A 23,005-nucleotide genomic window follows, 5' to 3' on the forward strand; every position below is an offset into this window, starting at 1 on the left:
GCAAGCACAGCATCGTCTGTTTTGCTACTTCTTGCCTCGAATGTCAGCCCTGAGAAGCTGTCTCACGTCAGCAGGTAGATAGGACTGAGCACTCTGAAGGCATGACACACGCCAGCTGCCTGACTCTCAACAGGTAATATGTCAAAAATAAATAATCATAAAGTGGTCTATCATTAAAATTATTTTTATTAATCTATTAGCTGACAATTTGATTAGGGCAACTTTCAATGCTGTTGGAAGCAAAGTACTGGAAACCAGTGGACTTGGAAGATTTCCTGCCCAATCCTTGGAACAATTCACTTTCTCAATTTCTGATAAGTACACCAAGAATTATATGACCATGAATTTTGCCTGCTAATTATTGCATTTAGAGAAAACTTGTGTAACCTAATGTAATGGGGAGATAAAAATATAAGATTAGTGGCCCATGCCAACATATTTTGTAAATAAAATGCTTTTATCACAATGAAATTGGATTCTTATGTAACACCATTACCAAAAGTCACTCAAAATGGATAAATGTGGGACTTAGAACTATAAAATTCTTAGATGAAAACTTAAGGAAAAAGCTTCAGGACACCTGGTCTGGCAATGATTTCTTGGCTACAACACCAAAGGCACAGGAAGAAGAAACAGACATTGGTCTTAGTGAAATCTACCTTTTGTGCATCAGATGACACTAGCCACAGAGGGGCGTCTGGGTGGCTCAGTTGGTTAAGCATCTGAATTTTGGTTTTGGCTCAGGTCATGATCTCAAGATCATTGGATTAGAAATAAAAATCTTTTTAAAAAAAGAAGACACTTTTTACAGAGTATAAAAGCCTATAAAAAGGGATAATATTCAGAATATATAGAGAACTCCTAAGTATAACATGGTATCTATTCATACAGTGGAACATTATTCAGCCATAAGAAGGAGGGACACTGTGGCACCTGCAATGACAGAGGTGATACTGGAGGATACTATTCTAAGTGATGCAAGCCAGACATGAAAGGATCAATGTGCTGTGATTCCACTTGTAGGATGTTCCTATAGCCATCTGATCATGGAGATGGAAAGCAGGAGGTGGTTGCAAGGAGCTGGAAAATTACTGCTTAATTGATAAGAGTTTTGGTTTCACAAGACGGAAGAATTCTGGAGACAGTGGGGACGTCAATCAGAGGTGGCTGGCTGAAGAAAGAATCAGCCAACATGAGGACGGGTAAATTGAGACTGTACAATCTAAGAAGCAGAAAGAAAAAAGAATGAAGAGAAATGAACAGAGCCTCAGAGCTCTGTGGCACGCTACCAGACATCCCCAGGAACATATTACCTGTTGAGAGTCAGGCAGCTGGGGTGTGGCATGCCTTCAGAGTGCTCAGTCCCATCTACCTGCTGATGTGAGATGGCTTCTCGGGGCTGACATTCACAGCAAGAAGTAGCAAAGGAGCTGATGCTATACTTGCCTCCTGTAGCATTAAACATTTCTTCCTCAGTGAAAGGTTTTTTTAAATGTTTACTTTGGATGGTTAACTAGAGAGAAAAAGGCAGAAAGAATATTTGAAGAAACGATGTCCATAACTTCACAAATCTGATTAATTTAATCTACATATCCAAAAGTCCAACTACAATTAAGATAAATTCAATGAGTTCCACACCTAGCTGTATCATAGTCAAACTGTCAAGACCCAAAGCCAAAGAGAGAATCTTAAAAGCAGGAAAACAATTCGTTATGTTCAAAGGATCGTTCAATAATATGAATGACTTCCTGTCTGAAATCACAGAGGCTAAAATGTCATGGGTGGAGAATGTCAACTGTGAATTTTATATCCAGCAAAACTATCCTTCAAAAACAAAGAAGAAATGAGATAGTCTGAAACATACAAAAACTGGAAGAATCTGCCACCAGCAGACTTCCCTTACAAGATGTATTAAAGCTATCTTTCAGGCTGAAATAAAAGGATACTACATTAACTTGAATCCATGGTAAAAATAAAGAGCATTATTAAATGTAACTATAGAGGTATGTAGAAGTGAAAGTCAAACTGTACCTGGCTTTCTCTCTCTCTCTGTCTCTCATGAATAAATAAATAAAAATATTTTTAAAAAGTATACCTGGCTTGCTTGTAACTTGTTTATTCTGATTAAAAAACAACTCCAGAGGCAGCTTGTTTTCCTACCTCCGACATTTGTAGCTGCTGGGAGCCTCTACTTGGTCAGGCACACTGACACCACAGCAAGACTGGGTGTGGGGCCGCTGGCTTTCCCTGGATCCTGCCAGGCTCTCATAAGGGGATCCTGGTCTACTCTGCCCCAAAAAATGAAGTACTGATAGATCCTACAACAAAGATGAACCTTGAAAACACCATGCTAAGTGAAAGGTGCCAGACACAAAACACAGCAACCGTGTGAGTCTATTTACATGAAATGTACAGAACATGCAGATTCACAGAGAAAGCAGACTAGTGGTTGCCAGGGACCAGTATAAAAGGGTTTGAGGGGATCCCTGGGTGGCGCAGCGGTTTGGCGCCTGCCTTTGGCCCAGGGCGCGATCCTGGAGACCCGGGATCGAATCCCACGTCGGGCTCCCGGTGCATGGAGCCTGCTTCTCCCTCCGCCTGTGTCTCTGCCTCTCTCTCTCTCTCTGTGACTATCATAAATAAATTAAAAAAATTAAAAAAAAAAAAATTTAAAAGGGTTTGAGAATGGCTGCCAATGGGGAGAAGGTTTATTTCTGGGATTAACATTAATATTTGGGGGTTAGAATATTAAAATGTTCTAAAATTGGATAGTGGTAATGACTCTGCAACTCTGTAAATATACTAAAAAACTACTGAATTTATACTTTAAACTTTTGAATTTCATTTCACATGAATTATAGCTTATAGAGCTGCTGCTTTTTTAAAGTTTCACCTCAAAGAATAATTCTTTTAAGTAGCCAATTGAAGGCTGATGGAAACCCCAGAGAGTGACACTGAACAGGTTCAATGCAGGCTCTGCTTTTGCTCCCAGCATACAGGAAACCCTAAGGGACCAGGTGTCCAAGCGTATCTTGTGAGCACAAATGGATTTAGAAGATAAAGACTTAAGAAGGTAGGGAAGCCCCCCTATTACTCCTGGGTCTTCAGGGCAGAAACAGGATGCCAGACTTAGTCCAAGCTGGTAGGGCAAGCTCTTCCAGTTTGAGCTGGTTAAGGACAGAGGGCAGGCTCTTAGAGCAGGGTAGGACTTGCCTTCTCTCACACCCATCTCCACCCTGGCCCCAAACTGTAAAATGCCCTCAGTCCCTCTTCTCCAATTCAGAAACTCAAACTTTATATGAATGATATTTCTAGAGTTGCACGGCTCTGGCAATACAAATCTATTTTCATCATTCAATGTCATGTGACTCCAAGGATTATCCATTACTGCTATCATGATTCTTATTTTCCAGGTTAAAAATATTAAAAATGTAAAATTATTATTTTCTTGATACATAATGAGATCTCTCTACTTTCCTGTATATTTTTTAAAAATCTGTTACGCGCAGAACACTGCAGAGCACATAAGGCTTGTTTGGGTTAGCTGTGTTCTGTCCATGACTAAATTTTAAGCTTCCCCCTGGAAGTGTCCCCCCACCCACCCAAGCATCCATACTGATGGTCTCAGAGAGGGTGAGACATCTGCCCACAGCCACAGAACACCTCGATTCCAGGCTGGAAATAAGACCCTATTTCCTGCCTCTGATGCTATTCGAAGTCTGCAGCACTAAGCTGCTGCCACTTCAAGCAAACCTTAAAGTCATTCTTCCTACAATGGAAAACACGGTCCCTAGATTTCCTCTTAAACTTACTCAGATGCTATTTTCTTAAAAACTCTAAAATGGCACAGTTTTCTGATGACTAACAAGCAGCTCTGGCTCAATGTCATCCCTCCCTTTAGGGCTAAAGTCAAAGGGAAGAGGACAATCTAATGGAGCACTTTCTTCTCACCGAGTCCCCTTCTGCTGCTGTCTTTCCAGCCAGGGAGGGTGATCCGGGCTTGAACCCCATGTGATGTGTCTGCATGTCCCAAAGAGCAGAGGGAGGGCCAATTATTCACTTTTTCCATCACTTGAGGATTAGGGCTCACACATATTTGTATTTCTAACAATTTCATGGGGGCAGGAATACACGCACACCATTTTTAATCTCAAGCCACTTGAGAGATATGCATGAACCCCTTCATCCCCTTCACAAGGTGGGCAGCTCCAACGCAGGGGGTGAAATAACTGGCTCATGGTCTCTGCTGCTACAGTATCTGATGCAACTGCCCCCACCCCAGCTTACCTCTCCTCTCAGGGTGGTTTTCATAAAAATGGAAATCGAAGGGCAAAGGTGTCTAATTCTGAATTTCTATCCTCCTTCATCTTCCCCTTAAAAAACTCTATTTTTAAAAAGGGCTTCTTTCATCTTATGCATATAAACCAAGGTAGTCTTTGCCTATGACACAGTCAGAAAAGCTGGCCACACATGCCTGTGAACACAGCTACTATGAGGAAACCAGCAAAATCCATTCAAGATTTAAAAAAAAAAAAGAAAAAGAAAAAGGAGGAAAAAGAAAAAAAAAGAAAAAGAAAAGGAGGAAAATCAAGGTCTAGCATCTGGAATGATGCTTTGAGGTGCCATCTGGAACAAGAGTGCATCTGTTCTGGGGTTGGTCCAATACCTGGGTTCGTTCACAAGGGTCCCATATAGGGACATCTGTGCCTTGTGAGAACATGCTCTTGGAGGCTTCTCTAACATGCATGCTTTTTAAAAAAAAATTGGAAGCACATGCTGTTTGGTATGTTTTTCTTTATGGTTTGAATAGGGATAGAACCACATAGGTACTCAGTAAGAAGTCTCCCAGCCCCCCCTAGTCCCCTCCCTACAGGAACCAGTGACTGTAGCTGTATGTGCCCTTCAAAAGACGTGTGATGGCAATCAGTGTGAACTCTATCTATGTTCCCTCTTTTCTAAACTTATGATAGTGTACTATCCACACTGGTCAACTCCGTGCTTTTTTTTCGCTTATCTGCTATATTTTGAAAACATTCTTTTTCTGGATGTTTGTGGTCTAGTGGAGGAGCTATCTCTAACTCTCAGATGGCCCTGAAGTGAGAAAGGTTAAGTCACTAGGCCCTGGTTTGTAAGGTCTTCACAGGGATATGACAAGGTATTGACAGATTCACCAGGCAAGGCCACAGGAGTCAGGCACTAAGGCAGAGTCCAGTTAGAATTTGCTTAGTAACTGAGTCACTTCTAAGACACCTCCCAAACCCCAGGCAGCCACAAATTGATAATTACTGTATGAGTGACAGCAGCAAAATGCCACAGCTCACCACTGGAATACAAGCCCATGAGAGCAGGGTCTGCTTGTTCTAGACTAGTATAGTTTCTACACACAAATTGTCACTGAGTTAATGAATTAAACTTCTATTATTTTAAAATAAAATTCTAGAATTTTAATTAAATGGATATTGACTGACAGTCTCAAAACAGGAACATGGGAGGAGATATGGGCATGAAGTCCTACACTAGGTCCCATGCCACACACCAGCTCTGTCCTGTGTATTAGATTTGAAGCCATCAGCACCACCCCCCACCCTGGATGTCAGTACAAAGGTGATGTTTTCACCATCAAAACCAAGGAGGCAATGTTCCAATGACTATTTGCAAACAGGTGAGTCTACAGGTGACATGGAGGGGTCTTTAACCATATAAAACAATTTCTGTGGTAACCAGTTTGTGACTACACTTCAGACAGCTCAACATTAAGTGCCAGTTTTAAAGATACGAAGGCTCACGGATTCTCAACCACACCCAGGGGCTGTCTAAAGGTGTTTCTTGAAGAAAGGCCTTCTTTCCAAATTAGTCCCCCAGGAAGGAAGGGCAGTCAGTTACTCTGACCACATGCCTTTTGCTTGGATAAACTTGGGCAGGAGCCCTTGGGTCAGTGTCACCAAGCTGCGCCCTCCACTAGGCACCACACAGTAGGCACCATATATGTGCTGCAGGCAGATGGATCCACCAAGAGGCTCTGAGGCCATGTCCTACCTGCATCCTAGCTCACATCCTTTCCCTGAGTAGAACTGACTCTAAAGAGAAGAATGTCTGAGAAGCATTACTCACTTTTGCTGCTGCTTCCTTTCACCAGACAGCAGCCCCCAGAACTAGCACACCAGCAGGACACTTGTGAAGGTGTCATATTAAGCAACATGTATGTGAACTCATTCCTCTAAACTATCAAGTGGGAACTTATTCATCAAACAAATATTTTCTTGCATTTGGCTTTGCAGTTGTAAAAGAAAAATATGGTCTCCATTTTATCCACACCCTCTTTTCCCAATCCTGGTATGTAGTAGGCACAAAAATACATTTACTGAATTAGTGCAGTACATGGCCCCTGCTCTTATCATCCAATAAATATGTATGCAGTGGCTCCAAACAATAGGTACTCTCCTATACACTGGGTAGGTGAGTAAAACAGAAAAGGCCTGTCCTCATGAAGCTTATATCCTAGAGGGGAAGACAGGGGGCAAACAGTACAAACAGGGAGCCGCTGTAAACCATACAGTGTGTCAGAAGCTGGTAACTGCCACAGGACAAAGGACAGAATATACTGAGGAGCCAATGGGCACCCCATCCTGCTGGGAGCCCAGGAAGCAGCCCAGAGTTTAGAGGGCTTTGGTGTTCAGCCTGGCCCGCCACAGGACGCGGTGCTGGGAGCCCCAGGACCAGTACGCAGGGCAGGAGGCCAGCTGCCACAGCCACTCTATTCATCATTGTATCAATGCAAGTCTTATCAGAACACTATTTTACTTAAAAAAAAAAAAAAATCCTTCAGGGCCAGACTCCTCAGTGATCCTGAAAGGGAGGACCCTAGACACCAACCTCATTCTGACGTCGACTAAGGCCTGAGGCTGATGCATGCAGATTCCTAGGGTCTTTTCTGGTGTAAAATGTTATCTTGGATAAAAGATATCCTGAAGGGCATCCAGGGAGTTACTATGTCCCTTAATGCATAACAAACACAGACTTAAAATGATGCACTCACATCACCTAGTTATCTACCCCATTATCCAGCTTTCCGAGCTCTCCCTGCAGGGCACCACCCCTCCCAGCCCTAGGGGCCCTGCATCCAGGTTCCCCCCCCAAAAGAAGGCACTTGAAGCGCTGGGGTGAGGCCCGGCCTCCGGCTCAGGCCCCGCCCCCATCAGGGCTGCCTCACCTGGGCACCTGACCCCGAGCCCCCCTGGCCCCGCCTCCAGGCCACTGAGGTGAGACCAATCAGGGGAAATCATCAGAGACAGATTTTCAAGGAAAACCTTCACCAAAATACTTACAGTAGTAAAAAATGTTAACTCCATTCCTAGGATGGAGTATAATTACACCATCAGAAATGCCTCATTGGAAAGGGTTTAATGACTCCCAGAGGCCCTTACTACACGGGAAGTGAGAGAAAACAGGCCGAGCTGGACGCAGTGAGATCCTTGAGGCTAAGAGCCCAGGGAGCCGTGCATACCTGCCCCACCTGCAGCCAGTGGAGCCGGACTCTCGGGCTGCACATAGGCACCTCAGGTTCAAAACCTCCCCAAAGTGTGTCCACTGAACCAGCAGTATCATGGGCATCTGGGACCTGCTGGAGACGGTGACCTCAGACCCCAGGCTTAGGGAGTCAGAATTCTGTCCCAACTACGTTGCCAGTGAGTCATGTGCACATCAGTCTGAAAACATCCCAGTGAGCCCCTTGTTGGGCCCTGCTAGGGCATGTGTTTTAGTATTTGTTCACCGAACAAAATTTTACTTCAGACACGTGTGGCACCCGGTGCCAGTACTGAGCATCTTCATGGGGCTGAAGGGTATCTGAGAGCCCAGGCCTGACAGTAATCACACACGCAAATGTGTAATTACAAACCAAGAAATGTACACATAGAAACTGCAGCACAGGCTCGAATTCAAACTGTGTATATGAGGAAAAGAATTATCCAGGTAAAGAGAACAGGAGCAGCTCACCCACAGCACAATTTAAAGGAGCCCAGACAGCCGCAGACAGGAAAGATCTCAGGTGCACACTTCCGCGTGGTAATGAAAGCACCTCAGACTGTTTGGGGACAGGGCCAGGGAGCAAGAGTGCACATGCAGGCCACAGAGACAACCGTGGGAAGACTCCCACTTAGGGAATGATCAGGAACCACAGGCTGTTATGCTCGTGTGGCATCTGTTGGAGCGTGGGACCCCGCCAGGGGACGACTTCCTGGGCTGACATGTTGGGACAGTTTAAAATCAGGCCACAGACCTGTGAGTCAGATGGGGTGGAGCCGAGCACAGAGCCCAGCCCCTTCCTGTGCCCCATCCACCCACCCTGATCCGGAGTGATGACGGCTCAGACACTAGTAGCCACAGAACTGCTCAGACGGGCACCACATCCTTTGTGAGGCTGCTGAGGACGGAGAACCCAATAAACCTGGATCACCTTGGTGAGCGTGTGCGTGCTGTAGGTCCCATGTGTGCTCCTCTGCTCACAGACACGCACCCCAGTCCGTATGTGCAATCTGTGTCTGGGGTGCCGACTCTGGGTAATGCAGGGCTGGGGCAGCACTGAGAGTGGAGGACGTAGAGCCGTAGGGACAAGTCTGTGGCTTCTGTGTGGCAGGGATTTCCAGCATGGCAGAGGAGACAGGGTCAGTGCCACGCTTTGTGCAAAAGCTCTCCTCTTTAATAGTAAGAGCCACTGGGAAGTGTCACTGGTCCCATTGTAAAGGCCAGGCTACTGAGACCTGGAAGGACCTGATCCCTGATCACAACCGCGAGGGTAGTAAATGGAGGAACCGACGCTAGTACCAGGGGGGAATGCAGAAAAGAGTGTAAGAGCTCCAGTGGTAGAGTGAGTACACCCTGTGGATGTAACACCAGGATGCCCCATTGGGAGTAGACTCCCCAGGGAGGAAGGGGCGCCTGGACCCCTCACAGCGTGGACAAAGACAGGCTGTCACCAGGTGCAGCAGGTAGACTGCTCTAGGAGTAGAGGTCCAGGGGCAGGACACCCGGTTGCTAGGAGAGGTGGAGCTGGTGGACTGGAGTGACTGCTCAGGCCAGGTTTCTTGTCTGTCCCTGCCTTCATGGGACTTATCAGAAGCAGAAATCCACTCCAGGAGAAGCTTGGGACCCTGGCCCTCTAGAGAAGCAAGGTCACATCCCAGGATGAACTCACCGTGCATGAAAAGGAGGCAGTTTCCAGGGATGGGGCTGGGCTGAGGCAGGAGGGGTCTGGACCAGTGGTGTCTCCTCAACACTGATGGGAAGGCAGAGTCATTGGACACAAGGCTGTGCGATGGCAAGTTCCTGACTCATCTTACTGGCTGTGTGACTTTGGATAATTCAGACTTCTCTGAGCTTATTTCCTCCTTTGTAAAAGCAAAGGGATAAAAATATATTTTTCATAGGGTTTTTGTGAGACTCACACACATGTGCCATCCTGAGAGTGTGTGGCCCCAGCCAAGGGCCGCTGTTCAGCAGAGTGCCTGGAGAACCTGCATGGTGCACAGGTGCTCACAGGGCCGCAGCCTGAAACTTGTGGGGCGCCCAGGGGGCTCAGCAGTTGAGCATCTGCCTTCAGCCCAGGGTGTGACCCGGGGTCCTGGGATCAAGTCCCGCATCAGGCTCCCCAGAGGGAGCCTGCTTCTCCCTCTGCCTGTGTCTCTGCCTCTCTCTCTCATGAATAAATAAATTTAAAAAATCTTAAAAAAAAAAAAAAAGCCTGAAACTTGCAAACACAGTAAAGCAAGTCCTTTCACACACATGGATGTCATAAGCACACTGAGGACCACAGAGAGCAGCAGGTCCTTCCTCAGTGGAGCTACCTTCGCAGTCTCTGAGAAGCCACCGCTTCTTTCAGCCCTGCCCCTTTCATCACTGGCAGGCAGCTATGTCTCAGGTCCATTTTTCCAAATGAAACAACTTTTGTATGATTCTGTAAGAGAAAAGCTGTGCTCATGGGCATGACCCAAATGCCGCAGCTCCAGGTGGAGGCTCAGAACCCAGCTGTGCACCCCCAGCCGTGCAATTCAAAGGGCATCTGCTCAGTGACATATCCAGCTGTGCCAGGGCCTAGGGCGTTACCAGTACTACTCTGTGCACAGCTGCAGCTGCAAAGAGGAGGAAGTGGGAGAGGTGGTCAGGTTCTCCCTGTACCCACCATCTCCCAGCAAATAGATGGTGCACGATGGCCAGAGCTCAGGGCACCTGCCTAGGACAGGAGCTTTCACAGGATGCATAAGGGATACTGAGGAAGTAGCACAGCCTGGAGCCAGTGTCCAGGTGGTGCAGGAGGGGGTGGAGGGATAGAGGATGTGACTTCAGAGCACATTCAGGCAGGTAGGTGTTGTCTATTTTCCAGGAGGAAGAATCAGGGAATAATGTGAAATTGAGGATTTAAGACCTGTTTTTGCCACTTCTAGCTGGGACCTGGTTAGGTGACCTAACAGGCTGGTCAAGACCTCAGGGTCCCCCTCTCCACCACCCTTGCACATGGTGTTATGAGCTTCAAGGAAAACATCTGTGCTAAAGACCTGGCGGGAGTGCTGGCAGAAGGCCGAGCACAGCTGATGCTCCAGGAAAGGGAGTTGTAACCATGAGATATCACTGGAACACGGAAGGTCCCACCCACCTAGACTCTCCTCCAGGTGATGTGACCCTCGTGACAGCTGTTCCCACCAGAATCACCGAGGCTTCCGGTGCAGAGAGGGAGCCCAGAGACTGCGTGCCTGCCAGAAACACAATCAAGGGGCAGCACCCACAGCACAACACTTGGCCACTCCAAGAGGGCCAGATGCTGATCCTCAGCAGTGCTGTGACCAGTCCTCAGCCCGCTGGGCAGAGAGGAGGCACCAGTGCTCAATAGGCAGCGGTACCACAGCCCTGGGAGGTTGCTCCCAGCTTGGGTGGTGGGGAGATAGTACAGGCCACTCCAAGCTCATGGTGAGAAGAGACTCCAGGGCAGCTCATCTCCTGAGGAATGGAGGGGGGTTCCTAACACCCATGTCTGCTGCCACTGTGCAGATATGCAGAGCCCCTATACCACCTTCCAGTCAACAGGGGCACGGCCCAGTGAGGTTGGAGTCTGTGCCCCTTATGCCTGCACCTGCACAGCCACTAATGGGCCTGAGGGGACCAGAGGTTGGGTGCCCCCACCTCATCCACAGGAGGGACCATCCTAGAGGCACAGAAGTTTGTTTTGTTCCATAGTAACACCTCGTTGTTGTCCCAAACCAGTGAGGGAAGTGAGGTCAGGACTTGTGGGTAGGGAGCCAGTGGCTCAGACCCCACGCCATGGAAAACAGGATACTGACATTACTTTAGTCTCCAAAGCCCTCCAGCACGGCAGCCCTGATGGCCCTCACAATTCTCTTCCACAGCCCTTACTGGGGACCTCAGGGTCCTTCCACAAAGCACACATCCCCCAACAGAGGCTCCTTGTCTGTCCCAAGCCTGTCTCAGAAGCAGAGGCTCTGAGAGAGGTCCACTGACTGACCAGTGCCTAACCCGCCTTTTGGCAAGTATGCCGCTGTGAGAAAATGGAGAATATACTTGCTGTCTAGGTAGAACTTTTAGGTGGAGCAAAGCCCTACTGGTGGCTTCGCCATGACTGTCAACATCTGCAGGTGTGTGAGGGTACAGAGCTGTGGGGCAATAACCAACCACTCAGGGGGAAGGCTTAAAGTTCTTAAGTCCACCGGTATCCCCGGCCCACCCAGCTGGAGGCTGCTCTTGGGTCTTTGTTCTACATGTGAAGCTCAGACACTTTCTAAAAGGGACACTTCCCATCCTCATTGAAGAGCCTGAGCATGAGATGCCTGAGGACCCATCAAGAGGCCCCAGGCCCATCACTGTTCATCTGGAGTCTCAGCTTCTCCCACAATACCAGGCTCACCAGATGGGCACATGGGCCTTTGGTGTGGACCAAAGGAAAGCTAGGAAAGGCATGACAACAGCAACTGGAACCATGGAGTCATGTAGGAACCTTAAATTCTGCAAGACAAGGAATCTCTTCCTGATTTGTTTTATTAATCAATAAACACTTAATACATTATGGTTCAAGGCCTTCGGGATTCCCAAATGGCCAGACCTCCTACAGCAGCCACTCCACCTAAAAACAGTCTACTCCAGGGCTGGAGTAGAAAACAGCCACCCCAGAATGTGGGTTAGACTAACCAAGGCCACCCAGGCCTGCTCGATGTCTCCTGGCATGGGAGTATAGCAGCATCACAAAAGGCTAGTGAAAAGCATGGGTGCGAGCACCAAGAGGCACTCGTGTACACAACCACCAAAGGACATGGGTGCAGCGTGAAGCACCATCTACACAGGTGGTTGCACACAACATGGATGTACCCTACGTCATGCCCATCAACCAGCACATTTATCTTTGGTGACAGAAACCCTGATGGTGTTTACAATGGGGGTGGAATCTTCCTGGATACTGGAATGTTCCATACTTTGATCGGCATAGTGGTCACTGGGTGTGCCCCACCACATTAAGGAGGTCTGGAACAGCCTCTGCAAAGGCTGTTTCAGCCCTGAGGTGGAGCAAGACTAGGACAGGGGTGGGTTGTAAGAAGGTCAGCCTGTGGAGCATGGGCAGGAGACACAGCAACTGGGGCTGAGCCATGCACAAGGCCCAGGGAGGTTTTCAAACTCTGTAAGCAGCAAAAGCTTTTTTTCTGTCCCCAAGTGAAATGCAACACACACATCCTAAAATACAGAGCGGATGCTCCGGTGGGGGATACAGAGGGGAGCCGTCACCAAGCACCTGCTCAGAGTCCCAGCAAGGAACACAGCATTGGGAAGAGAGAGAGAAAGATGGATAGTGGGGTGTGGGAGACACACCCCTGGACCCCGAGAACTGAAATTAGAGGACAGACCACAAAAGGAATGGATGGTAGCTGATGTCACAGCCAGGACGGTGAGTATCCTGTGCTTCCTGCCCTATCCATAGGTAGCACTGGGTTGCCCAGGGGGCTCTGCAGGGGGAAGCACATAGAGCTGATGGTCCGACAAGGAAGGGGTATGAACCCTGATCCTGGAGATGCTTTGAGGAGGGGCTGCAGGCTGTGCCCCTGGAGCTCTTCTCCTGTAATCAAACACCAAACAAGTCAGCAGACACCAACAGTGCAGAATAGCAACGTGGACTTTTAAATCAATTTCCTTTTTACTTTCAAAGTTTCTCTCTTTTTTTGTGCAATTCATTTTCTCCCTGCTTTTGTCTGTTCTTTCCTCCACGGCAGGGAGCAGGAAGGCACCAGGCTGCTGACCCCTCTCTGAGGTCCCTAGGAATAATCCCAGTGGTGAGTCAAGATTTGCTGGCCAACCTCAAAACATAGTTCTTTTCTGAGGTATCCTAACAACTTCTGAACTGATAGCTATTGGGAAAATCGCGTTATTCCTTACCTGAATTCAACCCAGCCAATATTTATGGGGTCCCTCCTCTATGCAAAACACTGTTCTTCACACTTTAGGTGCTGAGTTTTTCTTTCCAGCATCCTTCTCAGAAATGCAGCTAACTTTCTGAACTGGCCTCGCCCGGATGGGGAGAAGTGGAGGCCAGAGCCCAGCTGCTTCTGGAAGCACGAGGGCAGAAGGTGCTCTGACTAATCTCAAAGCAACCATAGCCGACTTCGACATCGCTGATGTAGAACATGGGCAGGACTGGTTCTGGAGCCTGAGTACCACAACAGGTCTTGCTGGGCGGGCAGAGGAAACCTCTGAGCTCAGGGAGATGTGAAGTGGTGACACTTTGGACATTAGAATGAAATACCCTGCCCCCCACTTCTCACTTGCCAGACCAAACTTTCACTGGATGGCAGGTTCCTATGGAGGAGATACTGTCTATCTTGACTATCTTTGTTCCCAGGACAAGCCCCATGCCTGACACATAGTGGCTGCTCAGTAAATGAATAAACGAATAAATGAATGGACTGACACATGGGAGAATCAGACCTTTAAGGACAGTACTGAATACAGAGGACTTCCCTTGAGACCAAGCCACAGAACCTGCTGCAGTTAAGTAAGAAACACAGAACCTCTTGCCCCAAAGCACAAGAGCTTACCCTATAAGCTCTAGATCCAGACATCCCGGGGGTCTGTCTCATTCTACACAAGGCCAGCGAGGGACCCCTTCATCAATACCTGGACCTGGATTCAGGGCCTGTCAGAGGAAGGCCTCCTTCCCCAGTGGCCACAGACATTCATGGCAAACAACATCCACCCTGGAGCCAGACTGCTCTCTGACCTTGGCAGCTTCATGTAACTCCCTGGACCTTAGTGTTCTCTCTTGTATTATGGTGGTGATAAGAGAACCCATCTGGCAGGGTTGTGATGGAGGCTAATGAAATATTATTTGCAGTTGCAATGTATTCAGACATTCAGGCATGTATACACACATATATATTGGGGCAGATGGTTATCATCTTAAACACTTCTAAGTACAACCAACACACAGATGGCAGTGTCCAGCCTGGACCTTCTGTATATCCCCAGTGGGAGGCTAACACTCCCATGGCTCCTCAGGTTCACAGAAGAGTATAATTTGCCAAGAGGAAGTGCTCAGCCAGTAAACATGTACACAGTCAGCTGAACGAGTCTGACACTAACCCTGATGCTCCCTTTAACCACTGTGGTAATGGATGCTTCTACAGCCGCCATTCCAAGCTCCCTGGTTGCTTGTCTCTGACCATTGGGAGGCCCATTCATGGGAAGGGTCAGGATGATTCTAGACACGATTCACAAACATTAGAGCTTCTGATACCTTGAATGGTTACATCTTCTAATCCTTGACACCCCTTCCCTGAAACTGGGAGAACTATCTGAAATTCCATGGTTCCTAGGAAAGGGTCTGAGTCCCTGGCTAGCTGGGGTGTCCCCTTGGGAGAGGTCATAGGGCTCACTACCTACTAGAGACCCACATCAACATCACTGGTGTCCACCTGGGTCCCTAGTGAGAGTCTCCTCCAGATGCAGCTTCCCACATCAAGTCACCGAACCTGTCTGAGCACAGACATGTACATATACAAAACTGCAATCTTAAAAGGGTGTAGCTGACATACATGGGTGAGTCAAACAGTGTTAGGCAGTTCTCAGCTGGCCCATGGGTGGTAAGTGCTCAGTTGCCTATGGGGAGGGCCTGGCCCAGCCCCCAGCCCCTTAGATGGACAGACATTTACCTGCCACATAAGCCAGAGATAAGGTCTGAGGACCAGGGGAAGTGTGTGGCTGAAACCCTGTAACCTCAGCACCGACTGGAAAATCTATCGTCAAGCAGTTCCTATAACTCAACAAAAAATAATAACACTAACAGAAAAAAAAAAAAAAACAGGTGGGAAAGAAAGAGATACCTAAAAATAGATAAATAGCCCACAAATATAAAAATGTTCAATTCACTAATAATTCAGGATCAGATTAAAACAATGGGAGGAGGTTCCACTTATCTAACAGGAAAGAGTAAGAAAATATGCAATACTGGAAGGAGAGGAGAGAGAGTGATGGACAGGCACCAAACAGTATATAAATCTGCAGAAGAGCTTTTCTGCAAGAAAATTTAGCAATATATATTTAAAGTCTTCAAAATGTGCATCCTTTTAACATAGTAACTACACTTCCAGGAGTTTGTCCTGAGGAAATAATGAGTTCTGCACCAACTTAATAGAACCAGTAGCTCTTTATATCCTTCATGTAACATATCTCTACTTACTCTGTATATAATGTTTACGTAGAAGTTTGAGCACAAAGATGTTTTTCACAGCATTGCTTATTGTAGAAAAAAACTGGAAATGACCCAAATAGGATCCTGGTTAAATTAATTATGGTTTACACATAAGATAGAATACTAGGTCGTAATTTTAAAAATATGTTTTTTATAAAATACTAATGCCATGAGAAAACACTTGCAGTGTTAAGCTGAAGCGGGGGAAGCAAGCTACAGAATAAGATGCCTGTAAAATGTGATCCCGATTCTGTAAGAGTTGTAGGCACGCATATGTGCACAGAAAACACAAGGAAAGCAGCAGCACTGAGGGGTGGCCAGTTTGGGATGGGAGAATGGCATTTTGTGCCTGATATGGGTTCTAAACATTCAGCAACAACAATGTATTTATTTAGAATCCAGGAAAGCCCCCAACATGATTTAAACAAAGAGCACATGCTCGAGTGAAAGCCCTCACATCACATCTCCCCCCACACAGGGCACACAGCAGGCCCTTAAAGAAGAGACCAGAAGGGGTCAGAGGACGGAGAGAGCCTGTCCGGCCTGGAGGTGACATCTCGACGGATCTGCAGGAGAGGGCAGGCGCACAGGGCAGATTCTCAGAATCTGATGTGGCTCTCAGGCGGGGGAGGGCCACATCACCAGGGCAAACAGACCACCAGGCTAAGAGAGCGGAGTGAGGCTCCACTAGAAGGCAGGGGCTGCAAGGGGGCACATGGCTGACAGAAGATCCCGTACTCCTTCTCACAGCTAGAGTCCTCTGTGATCGCTTTGCCCCTTGCAGAGGCAGCCCTCGTACTGCTCCTCCTGCTCCCCGGGCCCTGACACCCGTGGCCACACCTGCGCACAGCCTCTCCTCTCACAGAGCAGGTCTAACCACAGGTGGGAAGCGGGGGCCTCAAACCAGACCGAGGGTCTGAGGTGCATCCTGCTGGTTTGGGGAAGAGCAGAGGAGTCACAAGTACTAAAGCAGAGGTGTCGGGAAATGGAAGGGCCTATGTGATGGGGGAGAGCCACCGGGGAAAGATGGTGTCCCCAAGGCTTTGGAAGCTGATGACCTGTGGCACATGGCCAAAAGTTCTGAGAGGACGAGAGGTGAATTCAGACACAATGTCCTGAAATGTCATAGAATCCTGAATAGCAGTCACTCTGCAGCTTCCAAAGTGCTTTCTTTTCTTTTCTTTAAAGATATTATTTATTTATTCATGAGACAGACACAGAAAGAGAGAGGCAGAGACACAGGCAGAGGGAGAAGCAGGCTCCATACAGGAGCCTGACGTGGGACTCGATCCCGGGTCTCCAGGATCAGGCCCTGGGCTGAGGGCGGCGCTAAACCACTGAGCCACCCGGGCTGCCCTCCAAAGTGCTTTCACATCAACTCATTTTGTCTTGGGAGGTAAGCAGAACGGGAACAATGCCCATTTTACAGATGAAACAATGGAGGCTCTGAAGGGTCAAATGACTTTCCTGAAAACTCCCAAGAGGAGTAGGCAACAGACGTGGCTGGACTCAGCCCCCAGCCTCACTTTTGCCACAGGCAAACCCAGGCGTTCGGACACTACATTTAACATGAATATAGACATCATCATCACAAAGTTTTGCTTCCTGTATTTTGACAACAGCAGCTGCAGTAAATGCTCCCGGCAGAGATGGATTCCATGGTAGCAAATACTAATTTTTTAGGGGGTCAGTGGGAGGGTGTACACAGAGGGAAGAGCCAGGTAGACTTTGGACAAACGGCAAGGCAAGCCCCAACATCCAAAATGGTGGGTGTGCTGAACTAGCCTGTTCAGCAGGGCCCACGCATGTTGGTCTGGCCCTTCCAGGGATGCTCCCAAATTCAACAAAAACCCCAGCTCTGCCACTCACCTCCAGGGGAACATTTACTGCATCTGAACCTGAACCCAAGCCCCCTTTTTTGACTAGGGAGCTGGAGGGGGCAGTCTGAGGCAGCCTGCTGGGCAGCCAGGGCATCCACTGCCCCACTCCCCTTCTGGAGGGAAGACAGGGACAGGCGCTTCCTCTCTACCTCCCAGCAGCCTGCATGATCCCAGCCGTCCAGAACTGTGGATTAAGGGAACTGCCTCCAGATGGGTCCTTCTAGATTGATCCTTCAGAGCCACCGCAAACTGCATGTAGCTACGGTGGACGAGAAATGTGGCTTGTGTGACTCAGGAAAAGTGTTCTTTGTTAGTCAATTTACACTTAGAATCAAGTAGCCAGTGGGAGAGCAGCAGGAGGTACCCTTGATGGAAGGGTTCTGTATCTCCACTGAGCTTGCTGGTAACAGCACGAATGTGCAGATCAGGGGAGTCTCTGTATTCTTCCTACAACTGCCTGTGAATCCATGATGATCTCAGAAAGAAAAAAAAAAACTTACAAAGACCCACCACATGTGCTCAGTGCCTATGGCAGTGGTCAAAGCTCTCATCAGCCACATTCCCAAGCCTGTTAAAGAAACCAGCAGTCGTCTGGAGCTCCCACTCAGGCTTGCGGCTTCTTCCCTCAGTAACTCACAGCGGGCACGTTTGATCTGGGAGGGTGGGGGCACTCCTGGGCCAGAGGGGATGAGTTCCGGGCACAGATCACGGAATTAGCGTTGGGGGAAGGCTGCGACCTTAACAGAAGTGAGGAGCTCATAAAGAAACTGTCTCCCCAAGATGAGAATGAAATCCTGCAACTCAGGGTTCATCGCAGAGAAGCCGCCCCCATCCCCGGCAGATGCCCTGTAAATCTTTTGCCCAAGGACTCCCTTGGCCCTTGGCCGGCAGGGGTGGCCTGGGCAGGAGCCGGCTGACCTCGGCTGCTCAGGCACAATCGCCCCGCGCGGGGCTGGGGGTCGGCGCCCCGCTCCCGCCCGGCCCCTCAGGCCGCTCCGCCTCCCTTTCCCCGAGGCGGGAGGCACAGAGAAAGGGCGAGAGGGCCGACTCCCGAGCAGCAGCAGCAGCGGCAGCGAAGAGCCCGAGGAGCCCCCTCCTCCGGGACCCCGAACGAACTGCAACCGGGACCGTCGCAGACAAAGCGCCAGCCTCGCAGCCGCCTCTGCAGGGGCAGAAGCGCCAGATCCTATCAGCCAATTACCCGCACGCTCGCAGCAGCCCGCAAGTCGGGGCACGCTCGGCCGGGGCGCGGGCAGCGGGAGGGGCCGGGGCGGGCGCGCGGGGAGGGCCGGGGCCGGGGCCGGGGCCGGGGCCGGGGCGCGCCCGCGGGGCTGGGGTCCGCCGGCCGCCGCTCTCGCCCTGCCCGTTCCGAGGCTTCTCCGCAGCCACGGAGGAGGCGCGGCCCGGCTCTCCCCCGGCCCGGGCCCCGGGCTCCGAGAAGTCCCGTCGCCCCGGAAACGCCGCCCCTCCACCGTGCGGCCCGCCGGGTCGCCTCCCGCTCGTGGAACAAAAGAGCGGCTCCCGCGGGGATCGGAGCGCGCGCGGCCCTCGGCGCGGGTCCAGCTGCACCCCGGGGCCGCCGGGCTTTGTGTCGGTGCAGGGGCGGGAAGGGCGGTGGGAGCCCCGCGGGCCCCGCGGGCGCCCGCGCCCCCAGGTGTCTCCGGCCGCGGCCGCTCATTCATTCGCAGGGGGGCGCAGACGCGCTCGGGCTCACCTTGCTCTTGACTTCCACCGCGCTGCAGTCGTAGAAGCGCAGGATCTGAGACTTGTGGAAACTCCGATTCATGGTTCCGGCCGCGCTCAGCCTCGTCCTCGCCCCGGCGCCTCGCTCCGGGGGCCGCAGGAGGACGGTGGGGGCGGCGCCCCCCGCCCCGGCCCCGACTCCGGCCCCGACTCCGGCCCGGCCCGGCCCGGCCCGCGCTCGCTCGGCCGCCCCAGCCGCTCGGAGTGCGGCGGCCGGAGCTGCGCTGGCCGCGCGCCTCGGGATCCAGGGGCCGCGCGCGGGAGGAGCCGGGTCGGGGGTGGGGGGGACGCCGGCGCGCGCCGCCCCGAGGACCCGCCCCCAGGCCTGCCCCACGAGCCCCAAGGACCCACGGCCCGCCCCGCGTCCCCGGGACCCGCTGCCAACCCCCACTCCACGCCCCCCAGGACCCGCCCCCAAAGCTCCAAGCGCCCGGGTCCCGCCCGCGCCTGAAGACCCGGGCCACAGTCCCCGCCCCGCGCCCCGAGGATCCGCCCGCCCATCCATCCCCGCCCCATTCCCCGAGGACGCGCCCCGCGAGCCCAGGATCCGCCCCGCGTCCCAGGCCCCGCCCCCGCCCCGAGGCCGCCGCCTCCCCGGGAGGTGCGCGTCTCTGTCCGCGCAATACTGAGCAGCCGGGAGAAGCTTGCACCGACCCGACCCGGGCGCAGCGTTCCCACCTGGGCACCTGCAACTTCTGTGTCATGCGCGCCCCCACCGTGATTCTGTTTAACTCCACTAGATGACCAGGGGAGGGTTCTAATTTGGGCGGATTTTTGCCATTATCTTGGGCGATAGGGGAACCAATAGTGGCTTGGCTCCAGCTGTCCTAGTACGTACGCAGAGAAGCCAACTCCTAAGGCGTACTTTACCACAGGTAGAAGTAGACGGTCGGCAGCACCTCTAGGCCTACCTGGAAAAGAAAGTCTTCTGCAAGGACGGTGGAATAAAGAATATCTTAGGAGGTGGATGGAATAAACCTAACCAAAGAGGTAAAGGATCTATACCCTAAAAACTACAGAACACTTCTGAAAGAAATTGAGAAAGACACAAAGAAATGGAAAAATATTCCATGCTCATGGATTGGAAGAATTAATATTGTGAAAATGTCAATGGTACCCAGGGCAATTTACACATTTAAGGCAATCCCTATCAAAATACCATGGACTTTCTTCAGAGAGTTGGAACAAATCATCTTAAGATTTGTGTGGAATCAGAAAAGACCTCGAGTAGCCAGGGGAATATTAAAAAAGAAAAGCATAGCTGGGGGCATCACAATGCCAGATTTCAGGTTGTACCACAAAGCTGTGGTCATCAAGACAGTGTGGTACTGGCACAAAAACAGACACGTAGATCAATGCAACAGAATAGAGAATCCAGAAGTGGACCCTCAGGTCTATGGTCAACTAATACTTGACAAAGCAGGAAAGACTATCCCCTGGAAAAAAAGACAGTCTCTTCAATAAAAGGTGCTGGGAAAATTGGACATCCACGTGCAGAAGAATGAAACTAGACCATTCTCTTTCACCAGACACAAAGATAAACTCAAAATGGATGAAAGATCTAAATGTGAGACAAGAATCCATCAAAATCCTAGAGGAGAACACAGGCAACACCCTTTTTGAACTTGGCCATAGCAATTTCTTGCAACATACATCCATGAAAGCAAGAGAAACAAAAGCAAAAATGAATCATTGGGGCTTCATCAAGATAAAAAGCCTCTGCATAGCAAAAGAAACAGTCAACAAAACTAAAAGACAACCTACAGAATGGGAGAAGATATTTGCAAATGACGTATCAGATAAAGGGCTCGTATCCAAGATCTACAAAGAACCTACTAAACTAAACAGCAAAGAAATGAACAATCCAATCATGAAATGGGCAGAAGGCATGAACAGAAATCTCACAGCGGAAGACATAGACATGGCCAACAAGCACATGAGAAAATGCTCCACATCACTGGCCATCAGGGAAATACAAATCAAAACCACAACAAGATTACCACCTCACACCAGTGAGAATGGGGAAAATTAACAAGACAGGGAACAACAAATGTTGGAGAGGATGTGGAGAAAGGGGAACCCTCTTGCACTGTTGGTGGGAATGTGAACTGGTGCCGCTGCTCTGGAAAACTGTGTGGAGGTTCCTCAAAGAACCTCCTTAAAAATAGATCTGCCCTATGACCCAGCAATTGCACTGCTGGGGATTTACCCCAAAGATTCAGATCCAGTGAAACGCCGGGACACCTGCACCCCGATGTTTCTAGCAGCAATGTCCACAATAGCCAAACTGTGGAAGGAGCCTCGGTGTCCATCGAAAGATGAATGGATAAAGAAGATGTGGTTTATGTATACAATGTAATATTACTCAGCCATTAGAAACGACAAATACCCACCATTTGCTTCGACATGGATGGAACTGAGTGAAATAAGTCAATCGGAGAAGGACAAACATTATATGGTCTCATTCATTTGGGGAATATAAAAAATAGTGAAAGGGAATAAAGGGGAAAGGAGAAAAATGAGTGGGAAATATCAGAAAGGGAGACAGAACATGAGAGACTCCTAACTCTGGGAAACGAACAAGGGGTGGTGGAAAGGGAGGTGGGCAGGGGGTTGGGGTGACTGTGTGATGGGTACTGGGGGGGAAATTGGCAGGATGAGCACTGGGTGTTATGCCATATGTTGGCAAATTGAACTCCAATAAAAAAATTTTTTTAAAAACCAAACTTATCTTGGAAAACTCAAAAAAAAAAAAAAAAAAGGAAGTGGATGGAATAGGGAGTTAGCAACCTCACTGAGCACTTCTTTTCTAGAGGGCTCTGGAAGAGGAGCTGCTGAAATAAAATCCTCAGCCTTCAGGAATTTGTGATGAAGCTAAGAAGACAGGATAAATAGGTGTTTTATTTTCATTTTTATTTACTGATTTATTCATGAGAGACACAGAAGGAGAGACAGGCAGAGACACAAGCAGAGGGAGAAGCAGGCGCCATGCAGGGAGTCGGACCTGGGACTCACTCAATCCCGGGTCTCCAGGATCACGCCCCGGGCTGAAGGCAGCGCTAAACCGCTGAGCCACTGGGGCTCTCCCAAATAGGTCTTTAAAAATTATTATAAATTATACTATAAATAATAATAATTTATAAGTTATGTAATTGTAAAATTACAATACATTCATTGTAAAAGAGATCTGGAGAATACAAAGAATCGAAAGACAAAAGTTGCAGTCATCCAAAATTATACTAGTCACCAATCAGTTCTGTTAACTTTTTGGTATATATTATCTTGTTCTTTTTTCTGTGTATATATTCATATATTTTACAAATTGTGATCATGCTGTGAAACCAGTTTTGCAACCTACTTTTTTTCACCTGTTATTTAAGGAACATATTCATTCACTGTTCTTAAGAAATACAGTTTTTAAGACCCGCATATATGAATATATGCATCACGTTTAATCATTCCATTATTGGATATTCAAGATGTTTCCAAAGTTTAGCTTTTACAAAATACTGTGTTTCTTGAACTCACTTATTTCTGATTATGTCATTAGAATTGACTCCTAAAAAATAGAATTACTATGCCATGGAATACAGTATCCTTTAACACAGATTGCCAAACTGTATCACTCAGAATTTAATTTTTACTT

The 23,005-nt window shown here is 49.1% G+C and overlaps 1 protein-coding gene across 1 annotated transcript in view; it reads right to left on the reverse strand.

Moving 5' to 3' along the window:
• The window catches only part of PARD6G (par-6 family cell polarity regulator gamma), a 94,384-nt gene extending 74,762 nt beyond the window's left edge, over positions 1–19,622 (reverse strand). Inside the window, exon 1 of the mRNA XM_072758169.1 lies at positions 19,331–19,622. Coding sequence (XP_072614270.1) covers positions 19,331–19,402 — 72 coding nt within the window. The 5' untranslated portion in view covers positions 19,403–19,622. The remainder of the gene's footprint in view (positions 1–19,330) is intronic.
• Between the last annotated feature and the right edge of the window lie 3,383 nt (positions 19,623–23,005).

Source organism: Vulpes vulpes, chromosome 5 (genome assembly GCF_048418805.1).
Source record: "Vulpes vulpes isolate BD-2025 chromosome 5, VulVul3, whole genome shotgun sequence".
NCBI lineage: Eukaryota > Metazoa > Chordata > Mammalia > Carnivora > Canidae > Vulpes > Vulpes vulpes.